This window comes from Nicotiana sylvestris, chromosome 9 (assembly GCF_000393655.2).
Source record: "Nicotiana sylvestris chromosome 9, ASM39365v2, whole genome shotgun sequence".
NCBI classification, from domain to species: domain Eukaryota; kingdom Viridiplantae; phylum Streptophyta; class Magnoliopsida; order Solanales; family Solanaceae; genus Nicotiana; species Nicotiana sylvestris.
In genome coordinates, this window is record NC_091065.1 from 1017954 (window position 1) to 1045534 (window position 27581).

General features: G+C 37.9%; 2 protein-coding genes across 3 annotated transcripts; both read right to left on the minus strand.

The window, feature by feature from the left end:
- Window positions 1-442: 442 nt before the first annotated feature.
- LOC104211713 (profilin) lies at window positions 443-12390 on the minus strand. 2 transcript variants are annotated; one of them, XM_070155783.1, is made up of 4 exons: window positions 12045-12390; window positions 1893-2030; window positions 953-1099; window positions 443-622 (listed from the first exon to the last, which is right to left on the minus strand). In XM_070155783.1, the coding sequence occupies exons 1-3, from the start codon at window positions 12165-12167 to the stop codon at window positions 965-967; spliced, it is 396 nt and encodes a 131-aa protein (XP_070011884.1). In that variant the 5' UTR covers window positions 12168-12390; the 3' UTR covers window positions 443-622; window positions 953-964. The 2 variants fall into 2 exon arrangements, with proteins under 2 accessions (XP_070011884.1, XP_070011885.1); XM_070155784.1 differs by having other exon boundaries at window positions 957-1099; window positions 12045-12379.
- A 1889-nt stretch (window positions 12391-14279) lies between these two features.
- On the minus strand, window positions 14280-21795 carry LOC104233276 (vacuolar protein sorting-associated protein 32 homolog 2-like). Its single transcript, XM_009786647.2, has 8 exons — window positions 21700-21795; window positions 21324-21528; window positions 18675-18774; window positions 17334-17419; window positions 17139-17230; window positions 16507-16621; window positions 16228-16426; window positions 14280-14526 (listed from the first exon to the last, which is right to left on the minus strand). The coding sequence occupies exons 2-7, from the start codon at window positions 21393-21395 to the stop codon at window positions 16232-16234; spliced, it is 660 nt and encodes a 219-aa protein (XP_009784949.1). The 5' UTR covers window positions 21396-21528; window positions 21700-21795; the 3' UTR covers window positions 14280-14526; window positions 16228-16231.
- Between the last annotated feature and the right edge of the window lie 5786 nt (window positions 21796-27581).

Below are 27581 nucleotides of genomic sequence, written 5' to 3' on the forward strand. Positions count from 1 at the left end.
GCGTACCTCAACTAATTCAACAGAATACCTGCAAGCTGTAACCTCCCGTCAACACAGCTACCGAATAACTCTATCCACCAAGGTGATTGGACATATGGGAAGAAATCACCTTTCTCGTTTATCATACGAGTCTTCCTCCCCTTTTTTCTTTTGTATGTTTTGTTTTGTTTTTGGTTTTGTTCAACTTTGAAAGTTTTTTTATGCAATTATTCAACTTGAGATAAGTTGTTCTTTTGCCAAAAGCTTCTTTTTACCCTTCAGGAAGTATAAGTTGCCTCCACACAAATATAACATTGTAGAGTTCATATCCTGTTGTCAAAACCAAACACCAACTAAATCTTTGCCGGAACCTTTACTTCATTTTCTGTAGATTACACATACCAAAAATGTGGATCTTTTTAAAGCCAAAATAAAAGATTTCAATCTAACCAAAGCTCAAATATTCAAGTATAAGCCATTCCATTATATATAATCAACCAATAGGTCAATGACAAAAGTTCACGACGAAACGCAAAGAAAAAAGTTACAATGACAGCATAGCTGATACACATAAGAGATCAAACTCTCCCTGTAGAACACACAAGATTTCTTGACGGCCTCAATTATGTAGGATATCAATACACTGCAAAAGGATTTAGCAAAGTATAAGTTGATAAAACGCCGAAAGAAATAGAGCAAAGGGGTGGACTTGTGAAAGAGGTACAGTCAGACATCTCTATAACGCACATCCTTTATAACAACACTTCATTATAACAACCAAGGCTTTTTTTGGAACCATTTTTCATGTTATGTTATAATATATATTCTCTAACTTCACTGTAACAGCCAGAAAATATCGCAACAAACGAGGTTATTATAGAGAGGTTTGACTGTATAAACAAAGTAGTCATGCTGAAACAAGAAAAAAGAAAAGGAAAAAGATACCAAGGGGAAAAGGAGGTTAGAGATCAACCTACTAGTATGCCTAGAGACCTTGCTCAATGAGATAGTCACCCAGCCTTTCGACAATCATATTGCACTGTCCAGGAGTCATCGGCTCGTTATATATTCCAATGATCAAAGCCTGGTTGGTCTTCTTAACGGTGATACCACCAGGACCCTGAGGATAAAGTCAGGATGACAAATTATAGAAAGCCAAAAGTTATAAGGGGACTTCTAATCTGATGTAAATTTCAAAGTTTCTTGTGTGAAGCATTGTGCAATCTACATTCATGTATTACAACAGGGAAAATGCCAGCACGGAAGATCCACACCATTACAATGGTCTTTGTTGAGAAATAATTAAGTGAACTATCTAACTGTTCAAAATTTTAGATGAAATGGTCACACAATTCCAACATGGTATTCGAGCGAGGTCCTGAGTTCAAATCTCATTGTCACTCATTGTCAAGGAGAATTTCCACGTGCTTGGCTATGAACAAAGAATCAGGCCCAATAAGGAGGCGTGTTGAGACATAATTAAGTAAATAAAAGTGTACTATCTCTAGTAGCTTTAACTTTTAGATGACATGACGATATTCAACAGTCTTTATTTGAATTGGTCTTCGTAGAAGAAAGTTGAAAAGAATGAATCATTTTATGGCGAGAGGCAATAATAAAAAATGCAAAAAAAAAAAAAGAGTTTTGTACCCAAGAAACTTGCATGTAAGAGTCTGGACTCACCAAGGAATTAAACAAGCATCAAAGTCAAGCGTTCCACGTGGGAAATTCTTAGGTAGCTCAAGTAGCGCAAATGGCTAAAGATAAGAAGATGCAGAAATTTGTTTAAGCATCTCAAGAGGTGTAAGTGAGAGTTGATTACACTTTCCTGCCTGCTTTAGATAATGATACTCATATATACTCAACAAGGTGACTATACGCAACGCAATAGTAGGAAACCCAAGGTCACGTACCTTTTTGCCTCGTATAACAGCTCCTGCCTCTCCTTGAATCACCATATACTTTGTTCCCCCTAGATGTAAACCAGTTGGAGCAAGTGTTCCAGGTTCCGCAAAGTCATTCATTATGGCTGTTATTTCTTCTGGTTTAAACTGCCGTAAAAAAAAAACACAATTAATGACAAGATCACCGAGTTAATTGATTGTCAGTGCGATTCTACCTCGCTTCCAACAAGCCTCGTTCACAGGAATGGTGTTGCGCAGTTTAAAGAATGAAGAAGTTTATAAAATTAATATCAACCATTGAAAAAAAAATTAACCCCAAAAAACCCAAGGAGGGGGAGAGAGAGGGGGAGGGAGAGACAGAGAAAGAATGTTATTCTATACATCGAAATCATCAAATACACCATTAAAACCCCACATTTTTTAACATGCAATTTAAACAGAAGTAAAAAATAAAAACTTGAGAAATAATAATATTCAGGAGTTTTTCTTCAAGTGGATACAGCAATTTGATTGCCAACTCATGCTGAATCAGTAATTTTCCCTTTATTAGCCTAATAGTTGCAGGAGACTAGTTTTGCATAAATATAAGTAAGAGAGGAAGATATCAACTTCTAGTACTGTCATTAGAGGATGATATCAACTTCTACTAAGTAATTTCAAGGATCAATGTGGAACTTTTACCAGCCTTCCCGTGCATGCTGACAGCAAACTGCACCCAAGCGAGCAGCCTTTAGGGACACCCTCAAGGGTTAACCTAGACTACTCGGATGAGTATCTAAGGTCTCCGTATGAGTTGGCAAATTTTACTAGTGGTTCATAGCCTCAGTGCTAGCGTTGGACGCATAAAATTGTCAGAGGCTTGATATACGCAAAAGGTATGCCTTTGCAAGCTACTTTTGGAAATGTTAAACACCTGAGTCTTGAGGCACCACACCTAGAGTCTCGTGCATTGACTTTGTGATCATGGCTTAGATTTGACATTACAAGCAGGGGTCGATTGGCCTAAACATACAGCTGTGAGACGGCGCTGCGCTATGCGGGACAATAGTATGTTGCGAGGACAATGTTTGGCAATATTTGACGGATGCACTATACGCCAGCCAAAGACTTCAACAGTTACCCTACTCTGGCAAGGCATCATCCGCGCACGCTATGACAGGCACAAGGCTAGTGCCAAGCTTGAGGATTGGACTATGTGCGCATATCCAGGTGCGCACATATCGAGACCAACATATGAGATGCGCATCAAGAATATTTAACTAGTCAAGTTTGAAGCAGTGGCATGAAACGAGAAGCACAACTGAAAGTAAGTTTCCGAGCCATTAGGGCAAGACTAAGATGAAGCGGGCTTCACCATAGGCATAATGCAGTGCCAAGAGACCTAGGATACGGTTGTTTTGTGGTCTAATGGGACTGCAAGGTCTGCAATTTGCGAGCCGATGCTACTATTGAGGAGTGAGCCCACAGCAAAAACGGCCATCTATAGATGCTATAAAGAAAGGCATAACTGCAAGAGCAAGCTAGAACAAGGTTAATAAATGATCACCTACAGATACTTTCCTCTACTGTTTTTTCATATTAGACTAGATCTATAAAACTATGCTGAAAACACAGCAAAATTCTTCTTTCAAGAGCACCCCCTCTTTTTTCTTTTCGTGCAGCCAACTTCATAAAAAAAACAACAAGATTGCATAGCAAAATAGCATAATCCAAACAAAATACCCGCAAAAGTAACAATCGCACCTAGTAACAATCAGCTACATGCAATGCTAAACTAGTTGGGGTCGACTGTGTATATGGTCAAAATCATGTGTCCCCGATTTTGTAGGCTCGAGGGGTTGCGTCGAGAACAAGTTCAATTTGGATCGGGCTCGAGCCCGATGGCAGAATACGAAACTCGAAGATCGAAGTGCTCGATGAACATCGGGCCGAGTATGACCAACCTCGAGATAATACCGTTATGGTTTTATAACAGAAAGAGTGAGATTCTCGCGGTGGCCCTAAGATCACGGCGTAAATTCCGGAACGGATTTGTACTAGGCGGTTAGACAGTTGTGTAATAAGATTCACTACTATAATTAAAATTGTACTTTATTTAGGATTCCCCTACTATATAAAGGGGACCCCAATCATTTGTAACGCATCAATCATTGAGAAGAGAATATACATATTTTACTTTCTTGCTTAATGTTCATCTGATTTGCGTTATTATTTTATTGTTCTTATCTACCTACCTCGAGGTCGCCACTGCTCGAGGTCTGTAGACATGTGATTTTTGACCCTCCCCAAGATCTTTTATATATTAGCGTAAAATATTTAATTTAGGCATAATATAGATATTTTAAGTAATTTTGACTCTTTCACTTTATTTTAGTACAAGAAAACAAAAACTACAACAAAAAATATATATATAATAATATAATAATAAGTTCATTAATATTGGTAGTCATTTTTAATCCAAAAGAAAATATAAAAATAGTATCGTATTTTTATTTTTAATATAATGTTTGAAAATACAAAAAAATAGATTTGTTTTAATGGTTAGTTTTGTTTTAATAAATTATTTTAATAGTAGGACTAATTAATAAATGGGCGCGTATTTTTAATCTCATTCGCGGCAAAAGAATAGAGCTTGGGCTCGAGCAACCCATCGTTAGGCCTAATTTTGGACCTAGCCCACAATTGTCAAGCCCATAATTCCTAGGCTCATAACCCTTAACCTAAAACCCTACAACCTAGACTCTACACTATAAAAAGAAGAAAAAGAATAAGAAAAGGGACGGAGAGGAAGAAGCTGGAAAGCAGCTGCGCAACACAAAACGACCCACCCCCACCCGGATCATCTTCTTCGCACCCCACCACCCCCTGAAACCAACGACTCTCATTGAAGCTTCTGCTTCTTCGAGCTCACCTTCACGCAAGTCTTAACCAGCCATACTCTATCGTCTCCCTTACCTCACACATCACCCGGAACACAAACGCGCCGTTACACCCCAAACAACGACCCAGCCATCCTCTTCATCTTCCTCGCAGCAACTTTCCCTCGAAAACCCCATTAACGCTTCAAAAACCAGCAGCAAAACATCTCAAAAATCAGTCCTGAAATAGCTCCAAAAGGGCTGCCAGCTTGACTGCGAAAAGCTTCTCTTCTTATGTCAAAAGAGAGGTCGCCGGTGAGCCTGATTTCCTCGCCTGAAGTCGTCGTTCTGGTCACTTGAGGTGTGAAGCCTTCCGGGTAGTTTAAGGTCCGTTCATGTTCCCGTTGACTGCTTGTTCGTCGTTCTTTTAGTCGAGTTTGTGAGGTTGTCGATGAGTCCTTTGTTCCCGATGAGTTCTTGTTGAACTTCCGCATTTGTATTAAAGAAGTTTTCATACATAAAGGTCCATTCCTTTCTCTGCTCCTATATAATTTTGGTGATATTTGAAGTCATTTTTGTCATATTCTATATTTTTTTTATTTTCTTTCTTTTGTTTAACAATTACGTAAACTTAGCTTCAGTCCTTTAGTTAATGTTTCGTGTTTTAGTCGTCCTCTCCAATTAGCTGTTTGCTTGGGATTAATTGGTTTTAATCTTAGCTCGAAACGCAAACCAAGGTGGAGATTGAAAATGTTGGTTTATGTTTAGTTAACAATGGCATGCTGAAAATGTTGGTTTATGTTTAGTCAACAATGGCATGCCAATTGGAAGAGTTGGTGGAAAGAGTTGGTGTGGATGCTAGGAGGAAGCTTCCTCCTTTGATGTCACCCATGACATCAAGAGGAGGTAGTTTGATGTCACCAATGACATCAAGAGGAGGTCTTTACCTCTATAAATAGATGCACTCCTTCACTTGTAGAAATCATCCCAAAATAATACAATACATTGTAGTGAGTAGAGAGTTAAGAGAGAAATTCTCTTAAGTGTAATTGGGAAATCTCCCCTTCCTTTGTTAATATTAAAAAGGGCAATTGTTCTCTGGTGGACGTAGGATTATTTTGATCTGAACCACGTTAAATCTTGTGTTCTTTCTTTTACGTTTCCGCTAACAATTGGTATCAGAGCGACAGGATTCTTTAACGATCCAAGGAGAAAGAACAAGCAAATATGAGTTCCATGAAGTTTGAAATTGATAGATTCAATGGACGCAACAACTTCAATATCTGGAAGATCCAGATGATGGCGTTACTGCGGAGGGAAGGTTCAATCCATGCTATTGACGGAAAGTATCCTACGGATATATCAGCTCCCGACAAGGAGAAGATTGAAGGGGATGCATTGAGTGCAATCCAACTATCCCTTGCACCTAACGTGCTTTGTGAAGTGAGTACGGGTACCGAAGAGACGGCCAAACAGTTGTGGGAAAAGCTAGAAGGGCTATACCAAGACCGATCAGTGACAACAAGAATGTTGTTACAACGGCGTCTTCACACATTTAAGATGGGGTCAGGTACTTCGTTACAAGATCATTTAGATGCGTTTAATAAACTTGTCATGGACTTACAGATTGCAGGAATTAAAAGGGAGGAGGAGACGCTTGCATGTGCTTTGCTATTTTCATTGACTTCAGGATATCGTGATATTGAGAATTCAATGATGTATAGCAAGGAGCCTATCAAGCTTGAGCAAGTGCGGCAGGCACTTAACTCTAGTGATGTGCGGAGGCACATTGAAGGAGATAGAGATGACCAGGCAAGTGGCCTCTTTGTAAGAGGCCGGACTAGCCAACAGGGAAAGACCAAATCAAAGCACAGATCAAAGTCTCGTGTGAACAAGAAGAATACAGAGTGTTGGGGTTGTGGCAAGAAGGGGCACTTTGAACGAGATTGCCCAATGTCAAAGTCCAAGGAAAAGGCGAGTGCATCTACAGTTGAACAGGTACATAATTTTGATAATGATTATGTACTAACAACATCGTGTAATAATAATAGTAGTTATGAAAACAAATGGGTGTTAGACTCTGCTTGTACTCTGCATATGACGTTCCGAAAAGACTGGTTTAGCAGCTACGAGAAAAGTGGAGGAACCGTAGTAATGGGCAATAATGCAACTTGTGCAATAGTTGGCATTGGCTCAGTTCGGGTTCGCTGCCATGATGGAATCGTGAGGACTATTACACAAGTCCGTCATGTTCCTGATCTGAAGAAGAATTTGATCTCCTTGGGTACTCTGGATGAACAAGGCTACAGGTACATGAGCGAAGCAGGAACTATAAAGGTGACTAAAGGTTCTTTAGTCATGCTGAAAGGCAAGCTGGAGAACGGCCTTTACACATTGGCCGGAAGCACCATTGTTGGCTCTGCAAATGCATCTACAGTGCAGTTATCTAATGATGACAAGGCAAGACTATGGCACATGAGACTAGGTCATATGAGCGCACGTGGACTGGAGATGTTGAGCAATCGTAAACTTTTGGAAGGTGAGAAGATCAGCACGCTTGACTTCTGTGAGCACTGCGTTCTAGGGAAGCAGAAGAAGGTCAGCTTCAGCACTGGCAAACACAAGACAAGAGGAGTGCTAGACTACATCCATTCAGATTTATGGGGTCCTTCTAAACTTCCATCGAAGGGCGGAAAGAGGTATCTTCTCATTTTTATTGATGATTTCTCACGAAAGGTTTGGGTGTATTTTTTGAAGGCAAAAAGTGATGCTTTTGAAGCATTTAAAGAGTGGAAGATTTTGATTGAAAATCAAATGGAGCGGAAAATCAAGTATCTTCGCACAGACAATGGCTTGGAGTTTTGCAATGAAGAGTTTAATGAATTCTGCAAGGTTCATGGGATCTCAAGACATAGGACTGTCAGGCATACCCCACAGCAGAATGGAGTTGCCGAGAGAATGAACAGAACTCTTCTTGAAAAGGCTCGTTGTATGCTCCTACAAGCCAAAATGTCCAAAGTATTTTGGGCTGAAGCAGTTCACACTGCTGCTCATATTGTCAATCGATCTCCAGCATCGGCAATTGACTTTAAGACTCCGAATGAGGTATGGTCAGGTGAACCCTCTAACTATTCATACTTACGAGTATTTGGGTGTCCAGCTTATTATCACGTTAATGAAGGAAAGCTTGAACCAAGGGCTAAGAAGGCCATATTCGTAGGGTATGTGGATGGAGTAAAAGGGTACAAACTTTGGTGTTTGTCTTTACTCAAATTTATAGTTAGTAGAGATGTCACCTTTGATGAATCCTCTATACTTGATCCCCGTAAAGTTTCCGTGGAGTTTTCAGGAAACAAGAACAACGAGCAGGTGGAGCTTCCGGTGGAGCTTGCCAAGGAAAAGGATCAAGAGACTCAGGTTAAAGATGAGTCAGAAGATGTAGGCGTTGAAGAACTTGCTGTCAATGAACCATACACAATTGCGAAGGGGAGGGAGAAGAGGCAGACACGAGAACCGGAACGCCTTATAAATCAAGCAAACTTGATTGCATATGCGTTCGTAGCTGCACAAGAAGAGATTAAAGATCTGGAGCCCTCCTCGTATATTGAAGCAACTTCTTGCAAGGATGCCGCACAATGGCGGTTAGCCATGACTGAAGAGATGGAGTCTCTTCACAAGAATCAGACATGGGTCTTAGTGAAAAGACAAAAGGGGAAGAGGACAGTTGGATGCAAGTGGGTCTACCGAAAGAAAGAGGGAATTCCTGAAGTGGAAGATGCTAGGTTCAAGGCGAGATTGGTTGCAAAAGGTTTCAGCCAAAAGGAGGGAATTGACTACAATGAGATTTTCTCTCCGGTCGTGAAGCATAGCTCAATTCGCGTGCTACTAGCATTGGTTGCACAATTTGACTTGGAGCTTCAACAGCTTGATGTCAAAACTGCTTTCTTACACGGTGATCTAGAAGAGACAATCTATATGGATCAACCTGAAGGTTTCCTAGCTGAGGGAAAAGAAGATCACGTATGCCAACTAAAGAAGTCTTTGTATGGTTTGAAGCAATCCCCTAGACAGTGGTACAAGAGGTTTGATGCATTCATGACTACACATGAATTCTCAAGGAGTGCATTTGATAGTTGTGTGTATCACAAGAAGATGTCTGGTAACTCAATGATTTATTTACTGTTGTATGTTGATGATATGCTTATTGCTGCTAACAACATTACAGAGATAAATGCTTTGAAGAAACTATTGAGTAAGGAATTTGACATGAAGGATTTAGGAGCTGCAAAGAAAATCCTTGGTATGGAGATTTCAAGAGAAGACGATGTTGTACATCTTTCTCAGAAGAGGTATATTGAAAGGGTTCTCGAAAGATTCAATATGCAAACGTGCAAGCCTGTAAGTACACCATTAGCTCCTCATTTTAAACTTTCAGAGTCACAAATGCCTCAGTCCGAGGATGAGGTGGAGCATATGTCAAAGATTCCTTATGCCAGTGCAGTTGGTAGTATTATGTATGCTATGGTATGCACACGTCCAGATATTGCTCAATCTGTAAGTGTGGTAAGTAGATACATGTCCAACCCAGGAAAGAGGCATTGGGAAGCTGTCAAGTGGATATTGAGATATCTCAAAGGAGCTTCTGGTGTTGGTCTTACCTTTCGAAAAAGTGGTACAGGTATTTCAATTCTCGGTTATGTGGATTCTGACTATGCAGGAGATCTTGACAGAAGAAGGTCCACAACTGGATACATCTTTACCCTCGTTGGCAGTGCCGTCAGTTGGAAGTCGACTTTGCAGTCGATTGTCGCTTTGTCTACGACAGAAGCAGAATACATGGCAGCAGCGGAGGCGGTAAAGGAAGCTATCTGGTTGAAAAGTTTAGTAGCGGAATTGAGTTTGGTTCAGCTGGAATCAACTCTTAGATGTGATAGTCAGAGTGCTATTCATCTAATGAAAAATCAGAGATTTCATGAGCGCACTAAACACATTGATGTCAGATTTCATTTTATTCGAGATGTTATTGATGAGGGAACTATCAAGGTCGTGAAGGTTATCACAGACGATAATGCTGCAGACATGTTGACCAAGATAGTCCCGCTCGCTAAGTTTGCACACTGCAAGGACTTGGCGGGGGTGTGCATCAACTGATGCAACTCCGAAGAGAACAGTTGCTAGGTGGAGGTGGTATGTTCAACAATGGTTTGATTCTTCTTGTTTCTTACAACGGGGTTGCCCAGTAAGCTTAGAAGTTTTGGCCAGAGTTGTTCACACGCTCGAAACGCAAACCAAGGTGGAGATTGAAAATGTTGGTTTATGTTTAGTTAACAATGGCATGCTGAAAATGTTGGTTTATGTTTAGTCAACAATGGCATGCCAATTGGAAGAGTTGGTGGAAAGAGTTGGTGTGGATGCTAGGAGGAAGCTTCCTCCTTTGATGTCACCCATGACATCAAGAGGAGGTAGTTTGATGTCACCAATGACATCAAGAGGAGGTCTTTACCTCTATAAATAGATGCACTCCTTCACTTGTAGAAATCATCCCAAAATAATACAATACATTGTAGTGAGTAGAGAGTTAAGAGAGAAATTCTCTTAAGTGTAATTGGGAAATCTCCCCTTCCTTTGTTAATATTAAAAAGGGCAATTGTTCTCTGGTGGACGTAGGATTATTTTGATCCGAACCACGTTAAATCTTGTGTTCTTTCTTTTACGTTTCCGCTAACACACCACATATGGGAAAGGGAAATGGCATACATCAAATGCTGCATATTTGTCTAAAGAGCATAAAGAAATATGACAAACTTGCATTGTTGTCCTTGCTCCCTGTTATTATAAGTGTTCTTCCAGAACTTGATACACACGAATTATTTTGTTAGACCCATTTCCATAATAAAGTTTTATTCAACCCATATCTTCTCCATAACCAATTTGGCCTAATCATTCTCAAATATTAGGAAAATAAATAATCTTGAATATTTGTAGTTTGCTTCAGTTGAGTAAAACCTTTTAGAATAATTCTAGGCGTGCCATGCCAAATAAAACCCCTAAGCCCATGACCCTCATTTAATTAATTTTAATCCTTTAGAAATCGAGGTGTGCCATTTAGTTGAAATTCCATGGTCCTCGCAAAGTGCAAACGCGTAGTCGCTTTAAATGCGCTCTTAATAAAATTACCTTCTTAAACTCGGGTGCGCATTGATGCGACCCAAATCCGAATCTCGACGAAGTCGAAATGTGTTGACAACCACGGGTGCATTGATTGCGATGTAGTTCGAAACGCGTTTTCACGACGTTGCAATTCTTTTTTAAAAAATAATTATAATAAAAGCGGTTCAAAATTAAATAAAAGGCACATAAGCTAGCATGTATTAAAATCAGATAAAATCAAATACAACAGTTAAGCGACCGTGCTAGAACCACGGAACCCGGGAATGCCTAACACCTTCTCCCGGGTTAACAGAATTCCTTACTCGGATTTCTGGTTCGCGGACTGTTAACAGAGTCATAAATTTCCTCGGTTCGGGATTCAATCGGTGACTTGGGACACCATTAATCTCTCAAGTGGCGACTCTGAATATTAATAATTAAATCCCGTTCTGATTGTCCTTTAATTGGAAAAACTCCTTTGCGCCCTTGCGGGTGTAGGTAGAAAAAGGAGGTGTGACAAGGTCAAGGTCTTCTTACACGCTGGTTTGACTTACCTTACTCTTTAATTTATACACTAGATTCCTTGTTCATCAATTAGTATTGGACTAAATCACATATCCTTAAAATCACAATACAAATTTAATTGTTACTCGGATTTTAGGGTAAACAGACTGCATGAACCTTTATACCCATTGCACACGATCAAGCTCATTTCATTTCAATACTAATTAATTGATCTTTCAAAGCAATCTAAGAATTCTCGTTCTCTAAATCACACTATACATGGACACACAGACCTCTAATTTTAGTACCTACCACTCATAAAAATACAAACAGTACAACATTACTCTCAACACAAGTTGCACAATATATCACCGAGCTAAACAAGTAAGATAACAACAGCATAATCCAACACTTAAACAGAATTAGGAAAGAGAAAAAATCAGAACTTGCTTTAGAAACATTTAAAGCTTGAAACTTGTGGTATAAGACAACGCATATATAAAGTTAAATTAGTATTACATATATAAAAGTATGTATTTATCACATAAATTGGGACATTGGGAGTCCCAAATATTGACTTAAAATTCTTTTAAAAAAAAGTGAACTGGAGTAAAATCAAACAAAAATTGACGTTGGTATAGAAAAAAACCTGAGGGAAATTGTTGGATTGTGCCCAAACGGTGCCATCTTGGCCGATAATAGCAGCAGAAGTGAGATAATTACCTTCAATCTCACACATCAAATGATCATCAACATATGTTTGCCACGACATCTTTCAATTTCCTACTCCTAACTGCTACTATATCACACAAAAACTTTGTTCTTTTATTAATGGTTTTTCTTTTGGTTCAAGATTTGTGAAATGGGAAATGGGGTTGATAAATTGATGTGTTTTTGTAGAAGTTGCGTTGATATTAAGCTTGGATACTGATGACTGTTGTTTTCTTTAATGTAATGGGTATGGTCCTTTGTCTGTTTTTCAGTGTTTGGTGCAGAATAAATAGCATAGATTCGGACAGCTAAGAACATCATTCGTGATAAATTCTGACTCTGACTCAAGTCAATTATTCTATTCAATCATCGGATTTTTTTTATTTTATATTTTTATATTTTCGTATGTATTGAAAAAATCTAAATTCCTGTCAGAAAGCTTCAATTTGAGCCCAAGATTCGAATTCCAGACTACAATTAAGCTAGCGTTTGGCCATAAATTTGCAGTTTTATTTTGAAAAATTTAACTTTAATAAAGTTTGGTTTGAAAATAGAAATGTGTTTGGACATAAGTTTTCAAAACAACTTTTTAAAAAAAAAAACATGAAACATGACTTATACCCACAAGTTCTAAAAACTATCACAAATAACCAAGAGTACTTTCATCAGTAACATTCATTATATTATCGCAAACCATAGTCCTGAACATAAATAAATTTGATACAAAATTATTATTTTTATAAGGAACTACATAATACACTATCAGATGACCGAGAATACGAAACAACATTGTTACAAATAATAAATGGTGGGTTCTTTTATAAAATACAAAAGTTTGGGACAACTTTTTAAAAATGTAATAGTAATATTTTGGATCAAACCAGCTCTTGAGGTGGTTTTGAGTTTTGGAAATTTGCCAAAATATAGATAAAATTTAGAACAAACATGTATTTACTAATATATATATATGGCCAAACGGGTCCTAGGAAGTAAAGGGTACTTGCCGCTCCACGTGTACTATAATACTCCTATGTAATTTTATAAAATTTTCAAATTTTTTATTGATCTCCTGTGAAAAAAATTATATGAGTAAAATTACAAATATAATGTATTACAAAATTAAACTTCAATCATTATTTTCCAAAGAATCAATTTTTTCTATTCAAATTAAAAAGCTATTTTTACCAACTTCCTCCTCATTTGCTTTGATTTGACCATCCCAATCTTATTATTCTCATTAGTGCACCACAATGGTTTTGATTAGGGTTATCTACTCAATCAACCACAACATATGCAATGTCATAACAAGTAGCATTATTTGTTATATGCAATAGATTACCCATCAGTAAAGAAGATTTTACTCCACCAAAGAACAAGTTAACACATGGCACTAAAGGGTGTGACACAGTGTTCAACGAATTGAAACGAGAACCTCATGAGGGACCAGGATCCAAATCCTAGCATAGATATAAATCCGCTAAGTGAAATAGCCGAGGTGCGAGCCAACTGATTCGGACATTAGCGTGTAACATAGCGATCAACAATGAAATGAAAACCATGAGGGATCAGAGTCCAAATCCTAGCATAGACAGAAATCGCTAAGTGAAATCAGCGAGAGTGTTATAGGCAGTGGCGGAGGCAGGATCTCCACGAAAGGGGTTCAAAAAAATATTTTTGTAGCTAGTGAAAATTGAACTCATGACCTTATGTAGATTTTTAATCTCCTTGACCACTAAACTACATTTTTGGATTGTGTTAAGGGTGTTCAAAACTTAATATATAGAGATAAAAAATAGATTTAGCCTTATATATACAATGTAATTTTTCGGCGAAGGGTGTTCGGGTGAACACCCTTGCGCCCCCCTAAATCCGCCCCTGGTTATAGGTGGTATCTTTTCATCGAAAACATTCATCTATTAATGCATTAAAGACGAGATATGTCCAAAGGAGCGTACAACTTCATTTACAGCTCAGCTTGGGAATATACTTTCCCAAGAAAAACCATGTATTAAAGAAACTGAGAACTAAGCTAAGTTATGAGCAACAGAATTAATATCAAAACAACCTTTTATGTGGTAAAATTCAGATTATATTAAAGGATTTGGTTGATAAGTAAATTGATAGATATGATTGACCAGATTGCTGAAGAATGCCAGGTACTCACAACAGCAAGTTGGAGAACAAAAGGTGTACTTTAATGTTTGCTAGAAGAGACAATTTTTGTACAATTTCAAGAATAAAAATTTCATATAAAAATAGCACACTCTTCCCATTTCAACTTGACATAAAATTTTAAATCAACTCCTGTAATCTATACAGTTACTTGTAAGGCAGCATGGTCATCAAGAATTCAAACAATCATCCACCACAAGAGTACATTCAATCTTTACAGCATTCCCTTCTTTATTTGGTGATTATAACTGCAAAACACCAAATGAAACAGTCAGGAACTTTCAAAGACTACCGGACAAGTACGTGTAATGTAAAATACAAGATTTCAGCTGCATCATGAATATAATTCAAACAACAACGACGACGTCTCAGTCCAAACAAGTTGGAGGTCTGCTCTATGAATCCTCACTCCTCCATTTAAGTTCAACTCGTGTTATCATCATATATAAATTATAGTAATTAATAATAATAATAATAATAATAATAATAATAATAATAATAATAATAATAATAATAATAATAATATTACGAGTACTCTAACAAGACTAATAACTTATTCCTAACTAGTAAATATCACCTATATTGATCTTTCTCTTCCATTGTATCCTGTCTTTAACTAAGTCTGCATTGATTCCAAGAATTTACATCTTTGTTGCTACTCAATAGATGTCCCTGAAGAAGATGAGTTCTATATTCACTTAGCATCTTGAAAGATTAGTGAGAAAGATGACTGGGAATGCTGGATGACTGTTTAGTGTTTACTAGGAGACTTCACAATCAGTTCTTTCTAGTCTATATTCTCTAAACTCTTAAGGTTGTAGTCAAGGTACCTTCTTTTTCCCAACCTTTAGTGGGGGGTTTCCATGGGTTGAGGAGGAAGTGAGGGAAGGTAAATCTTGAGTTGGGTTTCAAGAGTTGAAAAAGGAAGCAGAATGATTGAAGAAACATTGAGTTCGAAAAAGGAAGCAGGTTCGCAAAGAAAACAAGCAAAAATGGAGGTATTCATTGGCTTCCACCACATTCATTCCATATCTAGTCTAGGCAGAAGTAGATTAACTTCAGCGAGAAAACAGGTGAAAGTGGGGGACGTGAAATGGACAGTTTCATTTTAATCTTGCTTAACCTACAACTTGTAAATATGTTTGTATAACAACAGCTCATATAATGCTAGGTTTTATGTGGAACGTTCTTTCCTTCAATCAATTGAAAAATCTATGAGCAACATAAATTGAACTGATAACTAATGGAAGTGCAGGAGTTGAAGCTAAAAACTAATCCCTCCGTCCCAATTTATGTGGTACTCTTTCCTTTTTAGTCAGTCCTAAAAAGAATGTCATACTTCCTTATTTAGAAATAATTTAATCATTAAACTTCCCATTCTACCCTTAATGAGATGATTTATGGCCACACAAATTTCTATGACTTATTTTAAACCAAAAATTTCAAAAGTCCTCCTTTTTTCCTTAAATGTTATGCCTATTCAAACACCGCCACATAAATTGGGATGGGGTGAGTAGTTAATAAAGCATACTACCCCACCCAATTATGCCCCTCCGGGCCAAGAACGTTGTTTCCGCAAGACCCACAAAAGAAGACCAAGACACAAACGATTGAGCCAAAAACTAGAAGTTCTTTGGAGAAGCACAGAAGTACAGCATTATTAATTTATAATTGGCCAATGAAAACAGCACCTAATCAGTTTTCCTAAAAGTAGATCAATATTAGCACCTAAATCAGCGCAAATGTCAAACAGCGAGATGATGATTTCCTAGTCTCAAATACTTATCTGCTATGTTGCGCGGACTCTCCAAAATGATGCCGCACCCATGTTGGATCCTCCAAAAATATACAACTTTTGGAGGATCAGATACGCGCCCCGCGGCATTTTCAGAGAGTCCAAGCAACATAGCTTAGTTGTAATGATAAGAAAAAGAGAACAAGAAAATGACCTCTTCAAAGAGCCATTTCAGCCTGCAAAGCAGCAAGTTCATCTTCTTCTGCTTTATTCTGCTGGGCGGCAGGACGCACTTGTTGCCTACCAGTAGTAGGCAGATGAATAGGTGCAGAAGGCGCAGTTGTTGCAGGCTGAAGGAGTTGTTCCTCCAACTCAGCTTCTTCCAGTTCTTCAAGTTCTGCCTCCAACTCATCCTGCAAAAAGTAATACAAATTATTTTCCAGAAACAGAAAGGAGCTATTATAGAAGAACAAAGAATTGCCCAAGTAGATACTTCATCAAAATCAGCAGCTGCACCAATTGGCGTAGATAACGCTTCCTGAATCATTTTCATATTCTCAGTCTGCTCATTGATTTCATCCATTGTTTTGTCAACATCATCAATATTCCTGAATAGAAAAATTAGACGGTATCAGGCAAGAAAACCCCATTTAACAAAAGATACAGCATATATTTAAGTTTGACCTTGACGAACGAAAAACTCTGGACAACACAAAGAACAACACTGCGTAGATGCAAGAGATATCACAAAACAGTAATCATGCTTCTGCGTAGAAAGCTTGTTTGTAACTCTACTAATAATAACTGCCTAACTGGAAAATATAAGTATTACAGAATTGAAGCCATCTAATAAAATGGCATCCGTCCGCTAAGATTATGGTTCAAGTCTCTCTACTTACTCAATTGAGACAGAATATTTAATGCAAAAAGAAGTCTACAAGGAAATCTAATGCTTTAACATGCTATCTCGCATCCAGCAAAAGGTCTGTACTGAAGAGTGAAGACCTCTTATATATCGTTTGAACATTTTATGTTCTAGGACAGAAGTCTTTCTGTGCATAAGCTGTGTAACTATGCAAACTAGGAGTAAAGATACTACAGCAACATAGTGCATATACAACTTACGTTGCCTTCTGCATGGCTTTCATTGCAGCTGCTCCAGTTCTCAAAGCATCGACAGTTTCTGTTGTGGCTTTTGCGCCTTCTAAAAGTATCATCTGAAACCCGAATCCAATTAAATAAATCCGGCCTATGCCTAATGTGATGTTACAACACAAAATGCATGCAAAGATTATGAGATCTAGCAAACATCAAGAGCACCTGATCATGGATACGTAATTGGAAATTTCCAAGCTGTTCGACTTGCTGCTCATAGAGCCTTTTCCTTTTTAAACATTGTATTGCAGCTGGAAAAAAAAACAAAAAAATTCATCAGAAATGTTGACGAAAAGAAGAAAAAGAGGCAAAACCATAATGAGTCAAAATATAGTAACATGAACATAAAGACATCACATAATATTCACCTAGTACGTTCTTGAAGTACTATAAGTATTGAGGAATATACATATGTGTGATCCACAAAGATAAAAGCATACTCTATCCACATTAATTTCCTCTATCATTCTGCTGAGAAGCTAAAAACCTTTTTTTAGGACTTTAACCAGATCAGCCAAGGGTTAAAGATTATCCCAAAGCAAGAATCCCCGAGCTTCAATGACATTTAAGAGAGAATTGCCAAATAACAAACAAAAGTTGACCAGGAATAAAGCCAAAAGCTGGAAATAATTTCACTTATATCTTCAGCTGAGACTCAAATTTCTATCTGATATTGGAACTGTACTCCGCATCGGATATTCATCCACAGAAAAATTGTCAAGAAGGAACATCTAAACTGTTTTATATGAAATTTCTTGTAATAAAAACAATGTTATGATAATTATAATAAGGAAAAGACTGAAAGAGTTAGTAGATAATAGAGTATCCAGTTGGAATAAAAATCCAACGCTTAAGCTAGTTTTGAAATATCTAATTAGCTTTTCCAGTCATCCCAAGAAAATAGCAGAAACATATCTAAATACTACTGCTTGTTGCATTAACACATAAAAAAAGTCAAAACAGATATTTTCAAGCCACCTCCCGCCAAAAATTAAATCACGTGAACAGGAGAAGCTCAATTAGAAAAGTAATATGTGTTAACAATTCCCAGCCGTAACTTCTAGGTTTAACTAATATAGCAACATTTGACCCTGTTTTGATATTTTTCATTTTCCCCTTTCCTGCAGTCAACATATGATGAAAGTACCAAATAAAAAGTATCGATGGTTTCTTCAGCACTGATAAATTCATGATGTAACTGTTAATTGGCTAGTACACGATAGGAAACCTACCTCATCTAAAACAAAATATTAAATTAAACAAACCGGTCGAACATTACATAATTCCTGCGATTACAAAAATATTCTAAACAACAGCTCACCCTTAGAAATAAGAAAAGATTATTCTAGTAGCAAGTCCTATTCTTAAGTGCATAGGAATAATAAATGGGAAAAAAAAACAAGACATAACAGAAAAACAGAAATATCAATGTAAACGTAACCCGAGCAAGAGAACGACATACGAAGAAGAAGCCCCTTCTGATAAATTATTTTCAAGAAATCATACCTCTTTTATTTTTTGCTCTAGTAAATTCCTTCGCTTTTTCAACCTCAGCAGCAGTTTTTTTCAATAAAACTTTCTCCTTTTTCTCAAGCATCTCAAGTGTCTGTACATCATAACCAAAACTTAAATTCAAGCTCTTTGTAATACTTGAAAGATCAAAAAACAATAACTACTTCAGCAGTCGCAAAAAATGAATAAGTGAAGGTATTCGGAAAGACTTAGCACAAGTAGACATTATGCATCTGGAAAAGCATTTGTTAATTGGAAAACTTGGGAATGGAAGAAAGTGTTCAATGTCTTCATTTAAGCACGGTAAACAAGAAGAATACAAGCACCTTGTGCTGTAGCTCCACCTTCTTTATGCTTAGAGTCAAACCATTTAGCCATAAGCCAGTTGTGTCTCAGTTGAGACTCACTAAAACGGGCTTCACTTTGTATGCAGAATGAATAACATGCATAAATATCACCGACAATATTTTATTGCACAAGAACCACATAAATATTAAATTAATTATGCATAAAGACAGACTGCCAACTCAATGTCTACTTTGTCATCCTTATATATGACGAGTTCCATGTTTGATTTTCCAGGGAAAAGAAGACTGGGAAATTCATGTTCTACGGTTTGGTGAAGTGAAACAATTATGGGACTGCTGCAGCCTGTCTATTAGGTAGACGATAAACTAAATCTATGCAATTATAAAAGCACGAAGCTTCACCACGAAATGTTGATCCACTTTGTTACCCTTCATAAGTGCATTCAATGTTGGATTCAATTAATTCTTAAAACTTCATTATTTCCATTTATTCATTGTTTGACCTTTTCAATAATTAAAGAACTTCATTATTTCATTGCATGGTGATGTAAGGAACGTATTAACTTTATAAGTAATGGAAGAAATTCATTATTTCCTTGTACGGTGACATCACGAGATCTTTTGTATAATAATTATCATACGATATATGTGTGCAGAAAAAGACTAGCATGAATTAAAAATGTGAAAATTATAAATGACAAAGCACCTGTTTCTCAGAGGCACTCTAAATAAGAGAATGGACAAAATTCCTCAAAATTAGATTAAATGAAATCGATGAATTTTTATCTTTGTTCTTAGATGTTCTGGAAAGAGAAACCCCTTGATACAAATTATATCTGCTATTAGTTATTCGTGTAGCGAAATAGTAGCCACTTGCAAAATCTTTTCAGCAATTGCCGCCATATTTGCCTTGAATTACTGAAGATACAGCAAACACTGCAACAAACTCTACAAGGAAAAATATGTACTCGTAGTTGCATAGTCTAAGAGAACATTTCCTAAGAAAGAACATATAACCTCTTCCCCCTTCTTCAATTCCTCTCCAACCAAAAGGTCAGAGCCTCATAGGTTTAACTCAATTTGCATAAGCTTGAATCTGAGCATAAAGGGTATTTTACTTCATAGAGCTATCTCATCCCAGCCCATTGGAAGAACGGAGGGCTGGCACTCTCTTTTAGAAAGCACAAACGTAGAACATTTTCATCAGTGGATTAAACTACATGGGACTAAAACATCAATGTGAACTTAATTCACTCAATTCTTTTGGTTTTTATTCATCAGGGTGCTATATGATTCATTAAGCAGTACAGCTAACTGATGAAACTATTCCAGAAAGCCACAAACTGTTAATTTGCAACAGAACATAAATGTGTAATTAAACTGAGAAATAAAATGATTATCATAATAACAGAATGCGCATATGTAAATTTCAAAAAAATTCAAACCTTTATACAACCATCCACAAGAATTTAATCCAAGCAGAACAGTATCCAATTCCTAAAAAGACATTCTAAACTCACGGTATAGCTAAAATCTGGCCCTCACACCCAGCAAATAACAAACCTTTCATAAGCATCGAACTTAGACACAGAAATGGACAAAAGAAATGGTAATGTGATTCCCCTTAAAGTCCACACAATGCCTACCAACACTGAAATAGCGTCCCTATACACACACACACACACACACACCATATTTTAGTTCTCACATTAATCAAATAACATACCATTTCATTAGAATCAATTTTAAACTTAGCAATGGACAAAGAAAACGTAATTTTGATCCCCTAGAGTCCATATGATGCCTGCCAACCATAAATAAGGTGATCCAAAGTAGATATTTTTATCACTCAGACAATCATGCTTCGATTCCAAACTCGGATGCTTATATTAATCCTCTATGATGCCTACCAACCACGAATTAGTTGTCACAAAAAGACCACCAAGGGATATAGTAGGATAGATAGGATCCCTCTATCCCTAACCAGAGGTTCAGGTTCAAGCCCGGAAGTTGGAAAATATTCCTGCCAGGGAGCACTTCCTGCTTAATGGGCCATACGCAGCACGAATCTGAATTGGTGGGGTCAATGGGTTCCGGATACCAAAAACTCGTAGTCTCAAAAAGAAAAGGAAGTCAATCAAACTGACCTCATTTCCAAACTAGTTGCGATCGACTATATAAATCCTCTATATTGATTCCATTACACTCATTCCATTCTATTTGGGTTTACTTTACTCAAATACCAGTAAACCATTTGTTTGAGTCCAAACAAGAAGGAAAAGAAAAATTGAACCAAATTTTAAAGAATACAGCCAATCAGGATTCAGGATCATACCTCATTTAACTTGTCTAAAGTTGCTAGAGCATTTGTTTCTTGTTTGGGTTTTCCAAATATTCTCGTAAACATTTTTGGATTTTGCGGAATTCTTTGCAGTAAAATCTTCAAAGATCAATCAATTAATCAACAAATCAACTACCCCTCAATCCCAACTCAATTGGGGTCGAAAAAAACTTCAAAAATAATCAAAATTCTACAATTCCTGCAACAACAAAAAATCGAAGCATTCATACCCATTAGCTGAAACAATCAATTTACAAAATGGGAATTAGGAATCTTGAATTCTTATGGAAAAAGTCTATATTTTATATACAATTCAACATTTTTATCCGTTTTTTTTTTGTGCATTGGGGGTAGAATTTACTTGACTGACCTGGGAAAATTTTGAAGTTGTGTTAAGGAGTGATGAATTGATTGTTGAATATTGACTTTGAAGTTTGTAATAATGATCTGAGTAATTTGATTTTCTATCGGAATTGAAAAAGGTGGGACCTTTAGAAAGATTGCTTGTGTGGAGGAAAAGGGAGTGTTATCAGTCACAGACCGTTGATAAGCTTCTATGACAGACAAATAGAATTAATTTTTCGGAAAAGGTCTAAGGGTGTGTTTGGCAATATTTTCATGGAAAACGAGTGATTTTATGATTTATTTTTCCTTGTTTGGTTGTTGAGTGAAAAAAAATTTGCGAAAAATATTTTGTAGAAAATATTTTTTAATAAAATATTGGGGCGAGGTGATAAGGCAAGATATGGCGCAACTTCAGATTTTCGAGAACATGGCCCTGGATAGGGAGGTGTGAAGGTCGAGCATTAGGGTTGTAGGTTAGAATTTAGTTGAGCGTTTTTTTTCGTTGTTCTGGATAATCTGATAGTGTTTTATAGAGGACTGCTAGCAGTTATTGTTCCATCACACTTTCTATTTTTTGTTTATTATTTTTTACTTTTATTTTATATTTTATTTACAATTTTTATTATTGCCATAATTATTGTCCTTCCCATTATTTGTTGTCACTTACGGTGCTGATCTTATTTGTATATTTTCTGTTATTTTACAGATCTTTTGTTGTTGTTGTTGTGGTCTCCCGGAAACAGCCTCTCTACCCTCATGGGTAGGGTAAGGTCTGCGTACACTCTACCCTCCGCAGACCCCACTAATGGTATTATTACTAGGTTGTTATTGTTGTTGTACTCTACTCACTCACCCCCTTTCCCAAGTCCACATGTTTCATGCGCTCTCCTCCCCTCTCCCTCCAAATACCCAATATTTTCAGAACTCTATTTTTCTTCAAGAATTTAATTATTCTTCTAAGAATTCACACAAACACAGAGAAACTAATGTGTTGCATTACGTTTTTACGTAAAATAATATTGAAATACTCTTTTTTGGTTAAAAAAGAAAGTACTCTTTCTACAACATGAAAATAAAGTACTTATTTTGTTGAAATGAAAGAAAATATTTTTTTTACATCATGAAAATAAAATACTGTTTTTTTGTTGAAATGATTTTTTCTATATCATGAAAAACTTTTTTGTTGAAATGAAAGAAAATACTTTTTACCACATCATTTTATTGAAATGAAAGAAAATACCTTTTTTTACATCATGAAAAGAAAGTTTTTTTGTTAAACTGAAAAACACACTTTTTTTAAACATGAAAAGAAAAATACTCATTTGTTGAATTGAAATTAAAAAAGTACTATCTCTATAACATAAAAAGAAAGTATCGTTAATAATATTTCTATTTAGGGTAGGGGTTGGGGGTGGGTGGGGAGGGTTAGTGGGATGGGGTGGGGATGAGAAATAGGCGGGAAGGTTTAAAAGGAGTTTTAAAAAATATTTTCCATTCTCTTGATAGGGAAAATATTTTCCTCCAATTGGAGCAGAATAAGCTCATGAGGAAAATGTTATCCGAAATATTTAAGCTAACCAAATATGAAAAAATTAAAAAATATTTTCTTTCATATCAAACACACCATAAAACAACCCATGAAGTATCGGATTTGGTACAATAATGTCCTCCTTCCACCTTTTTAAATAAAATACACCTACACAATCATACCTTAATCTCTAACGACCTTTTATTAAAAAAACTATGTATAATACACGTGTCAGCTCGTTATTGGCTGAACTTAAAGACCAGTCCTAATACACTAACCTACTCGTAACCCGCGTCATTACTAACCCACTCCCTACTTAAGCATTTTAACCTAACAAAACACTCAGACCACATTTCATTTCACATAAAATCTCTAACCTACTACTCCATGCTAAAATGGTCACCAATTTTAGAGGGTAAAAGTCCGACTCAAATCTTGACTTTATTCGTTTAAAGTTCAAGATTTCTACTATTCTCTTCCTTCAAGCAAGTTTATTCTATTATTTTGGTAAATAATATATGGTTTAGGATTGTTGGAATCTGCATTTTTGTGTCGTTTTCCAAGTGTTTTCATGTATATTTTAGATTCTTTATTCTTTTCATGCTTGAACGTCCTTTTGTAGCAAATTTTTGGTTGCATGTGGTCCTTTACGTTTATTCTTGTCTAAATTTAGGGTTTGTATTGTGGTTGGTGGCTAGTTTAATTTTTGGTATGGGGTCCCATTTTTTGACAAGTCTAGTTATTTAATTCAAGTTTGCCTTTGTATTTATCTGTACTTTACACTGTCTAATGAATATGTTATTTTTTGTATTGCTTTTCATGTGTTTCCATATGTTTTTTAGATTCTTTGTTTTCTTTCATGCTTCTAATACCTTTTTATAGTCAATTTTCGAATAAAAATGCACCTACCATTAATAGTTTGGCATAGTCGTGCCCCTATCTCTAATGACCCTTTATTCAAAAAAAAATATATATATATAATTCACATGTCAGCTCCTTATTGGCTGAACTTAAAGACCAGTCCTAATACGTTAACCTGCTCTGTCCCCAATAGCCTAGCCTCACCCGGCTCAAACCAACCAACTGGAGATTTACACCACCTCCCATACAAAGCCTCATATGGAGCCATCTGAATATTTGATTGGTAGCTGTTGTTATAAGCAAACTCTGCGAGCGGTAGAAACTGATCCCATGACCCTCCGAAATCAATGACATAAGTACGCAACATGTCCTCCAATATCTGAATAGTACGCTCGCACTGTCCGTCCGTCTGAGGGTGAAAAGTTGTGCTCAACTCAACCTGAGTACACAACTCTCCCTGCACAGATCTCCAAAACTGCAAAGTAAACTGAGTGCCCCTATCTGAAATGATGGAAACTGGGATACCATGCAAACGAACAATCTCTTGGATATAGATCTCTGCCAACCGCTCTGAAAAATAGGTAATACACACAGGAATGAAGTATGCGGACTTGGTCAGCCGATCCACAATCACCCAAATAGCATCGAACTTCTTCAAAATCCATGGGAGCCCAACTACAAAGTCCATGGTGATCTGCTCCCACTTCCACTCTGGAATATCCATTCGCTGAAGCAAATCACCCGGTCTTTGATGCTCATATTTCACCTGCTGACAATTAAGACACCAAGTTATAAATCCCACAAGGTCCTTCTTCATTCTCCTCCACCAATAATGCTATCTCAGATCCTAATACATCTTCGCGGCACCCGGATGAATGGAATACCGCGAGCTATGGGCCTCCTCCAGAATCAACTCCTGAAGCCCATCTACATTGGGCACACATAATCGGCTATGCATCCTCAATACCCCAGCATCACCAATAGTCACATCTCTAGAATCATCGTGCTGAACTTTGTCATTAAGGACAAGAAAATGAGGATCATCATACTGTCGCTCTCTAATGCGAACATATAAGGAAGACCGAGAAATCACACAAGCCAAAATCCGACTGGGCTTCGAATTATCTAACCTCACAAACTGATTGGCCAAGACCTGAACATCAACTGCAAGAGGTCTCTCCCCAACTGGAAAATATGCCAAACTCCCCATACTCACCGCTTTCCGGCTCAAAGCATCAGCCACCACATTGGCCTTCCTCGGATGGTACAAAATAGTGATATCATAATCCTTTAGCAACTCCAACCATCTCCACTACCTCAAATTGAGATCCTTCTGCTTGAACAAGTGCTGGAGGCTACGATGATCGGTAAACACCTCACAAGACACACCATACAAATAATGCCTCCAAATCTTCAACGCGTGAACAATGACAGTCAACTCCAAATCGTGAACAGGGTAGTTCTTCTCATGGGGCTTCAACTGACGAGAAGCATAAGCAATGACTCTACCCTCCTGCATCAATACACACCCAATACCAACTCTCGAAGCATCACAATACACGGTATATGAACCTGAAGCTGATGGCAAAACTAACACTGGAGTTGTGGTCAAGGCTGTCTTGAGCCTCTGAAAGCTCTCCTCACACTCATCCGGCCATACAAATGAAGCACCCTTTTGAGTCAACTTAGTCAAGGGCGATGCGATAGATGAGAATCCCTGAACAAATTGGCGGTAATAACCTGCCAAACCAAGAAAGCTGCGAATCTCTGTGGCTGAGGACGGTCTGGACCAACTCTGAACCGCCTCTATCTTCTTCGGATCAACCTGAATACCCTTACTAGACACCACGTGCCCCAAGAAAGCCACTGAATTGAGCCAAAACTCACACTTGGAGAACTTAGCATAAAGCTTCTCCTCTCCCAATCTCTGCAACACAACTCTTAAATGCTCCGCGTGCTCCTCCTGACTATGAGAATACACCAGAATATCGTCAATGAAAACTATGACGAACGAGTCGAGATAAGGCCGAAACACGCTGTTTATCAAATGCATGAACATTGTTGGGGCATTGTCCAGCCCAAAAGACATCACCAAGAACTCATAATGACCATATCGGGTCCTGAAAGTTATCTTAAGAATATCTGAGTCCCTGATCTTCAACTGGTGATAACCTGAACGGAGATCAATCTTGGAGAACACACTCTCTCCCTTAATCTGGTCGAACAAATCATCGATACGAGGCAAAGGATACTTGTTCTTAATTGTTACTTTGTTCAACTGCCTATAATCAATACACATCCTCATAGTGTCATTCTTCTTCTTCACAAATAGAACAGGCGTACCCCAAGGCGGCACACTAGGTCGAATGAACCCCTTTATCAAGGAGTTCCTGAAGCTGCTCCTTTAACTCCTTCAACTCCGCTGGTTCCATACGAGATGGTAGAATAGAAATGGGCTGAGTGCCCGGCACCAGATCAATACCAAAATCAATATCCCTATCTGGTGGCATGCCCGGCAGGTCTGCAGGAAACACATCGGGAAAATCCCTCACAACTGAAACAGAATCAATACTGGGAGTCTTTGCACCGACATCCCTCAGAAAGGCTAGATACAAAAGACAACCCTTCCCAACTGTACGCTGGGCCTTTAAGAATGAAATTACCCTACTGGGAACATAATTAGTTGAACCTCGCCACTCAATCTGTGGCACATCCGGCATAGCCAATGTCATTGTCTTAGCATGACAGTCCAAAATAGCACGACACAAAGATAGCCAATCCATGCCCAATATAACATTGAAATACACCATACATAACAACAAAAGATCCACTCGGGTCTCCAGACCCCCAATAGTCACCACACACGACCGGTACACACGGTCTACAATAATAGTATCGCCCATCGGAGTAGATATATGAACAGGTGAAACAAGAGACTCACGGGATGTATCCAAATAACGAGCAAAGTATGATGACACATACGAATAAGTGGAACCGGGATCAAATAATACATAAGCATCTATGTAGCAGACTGAGACAATACCTATAATAATAGCATCAAAAGCAATAGCGTCGGGCCTAGCTGGAAGTGCATAGAAATGGGCCTGACTGCCACTTGATCGACCTCCCCCTCTAGGGCGACCCCTACCTGACTGACCTCCACACCTAACTGGCTAGGTGGGTGGTGGTGAAGTAACTGGTGCTGAAGCTGATTGCTGACTCCTCTGCTGAGATAAACCCGCAAGACGACGAGGACACTACCTCCACATATGACCCATCTCTCCACACTCATAGCAACTCCCTGGTGCTGGAGACGGGGACTGAAGGGAACCCCTAGCACCGGAATAACTAGCAGATGCACCTGGCATAGAAGAGCCCTGAACTGACGGAGCACGGGACAAACTCTGGGCTAGAAGGGCACTGAGTGATGACTGGTCCTGATGAGAACCATGACCCGATAATGCTCCATGATAACCTGGGCGAGCTGGCTGAGCATGCCTGAATGGACGGCCTCTGTC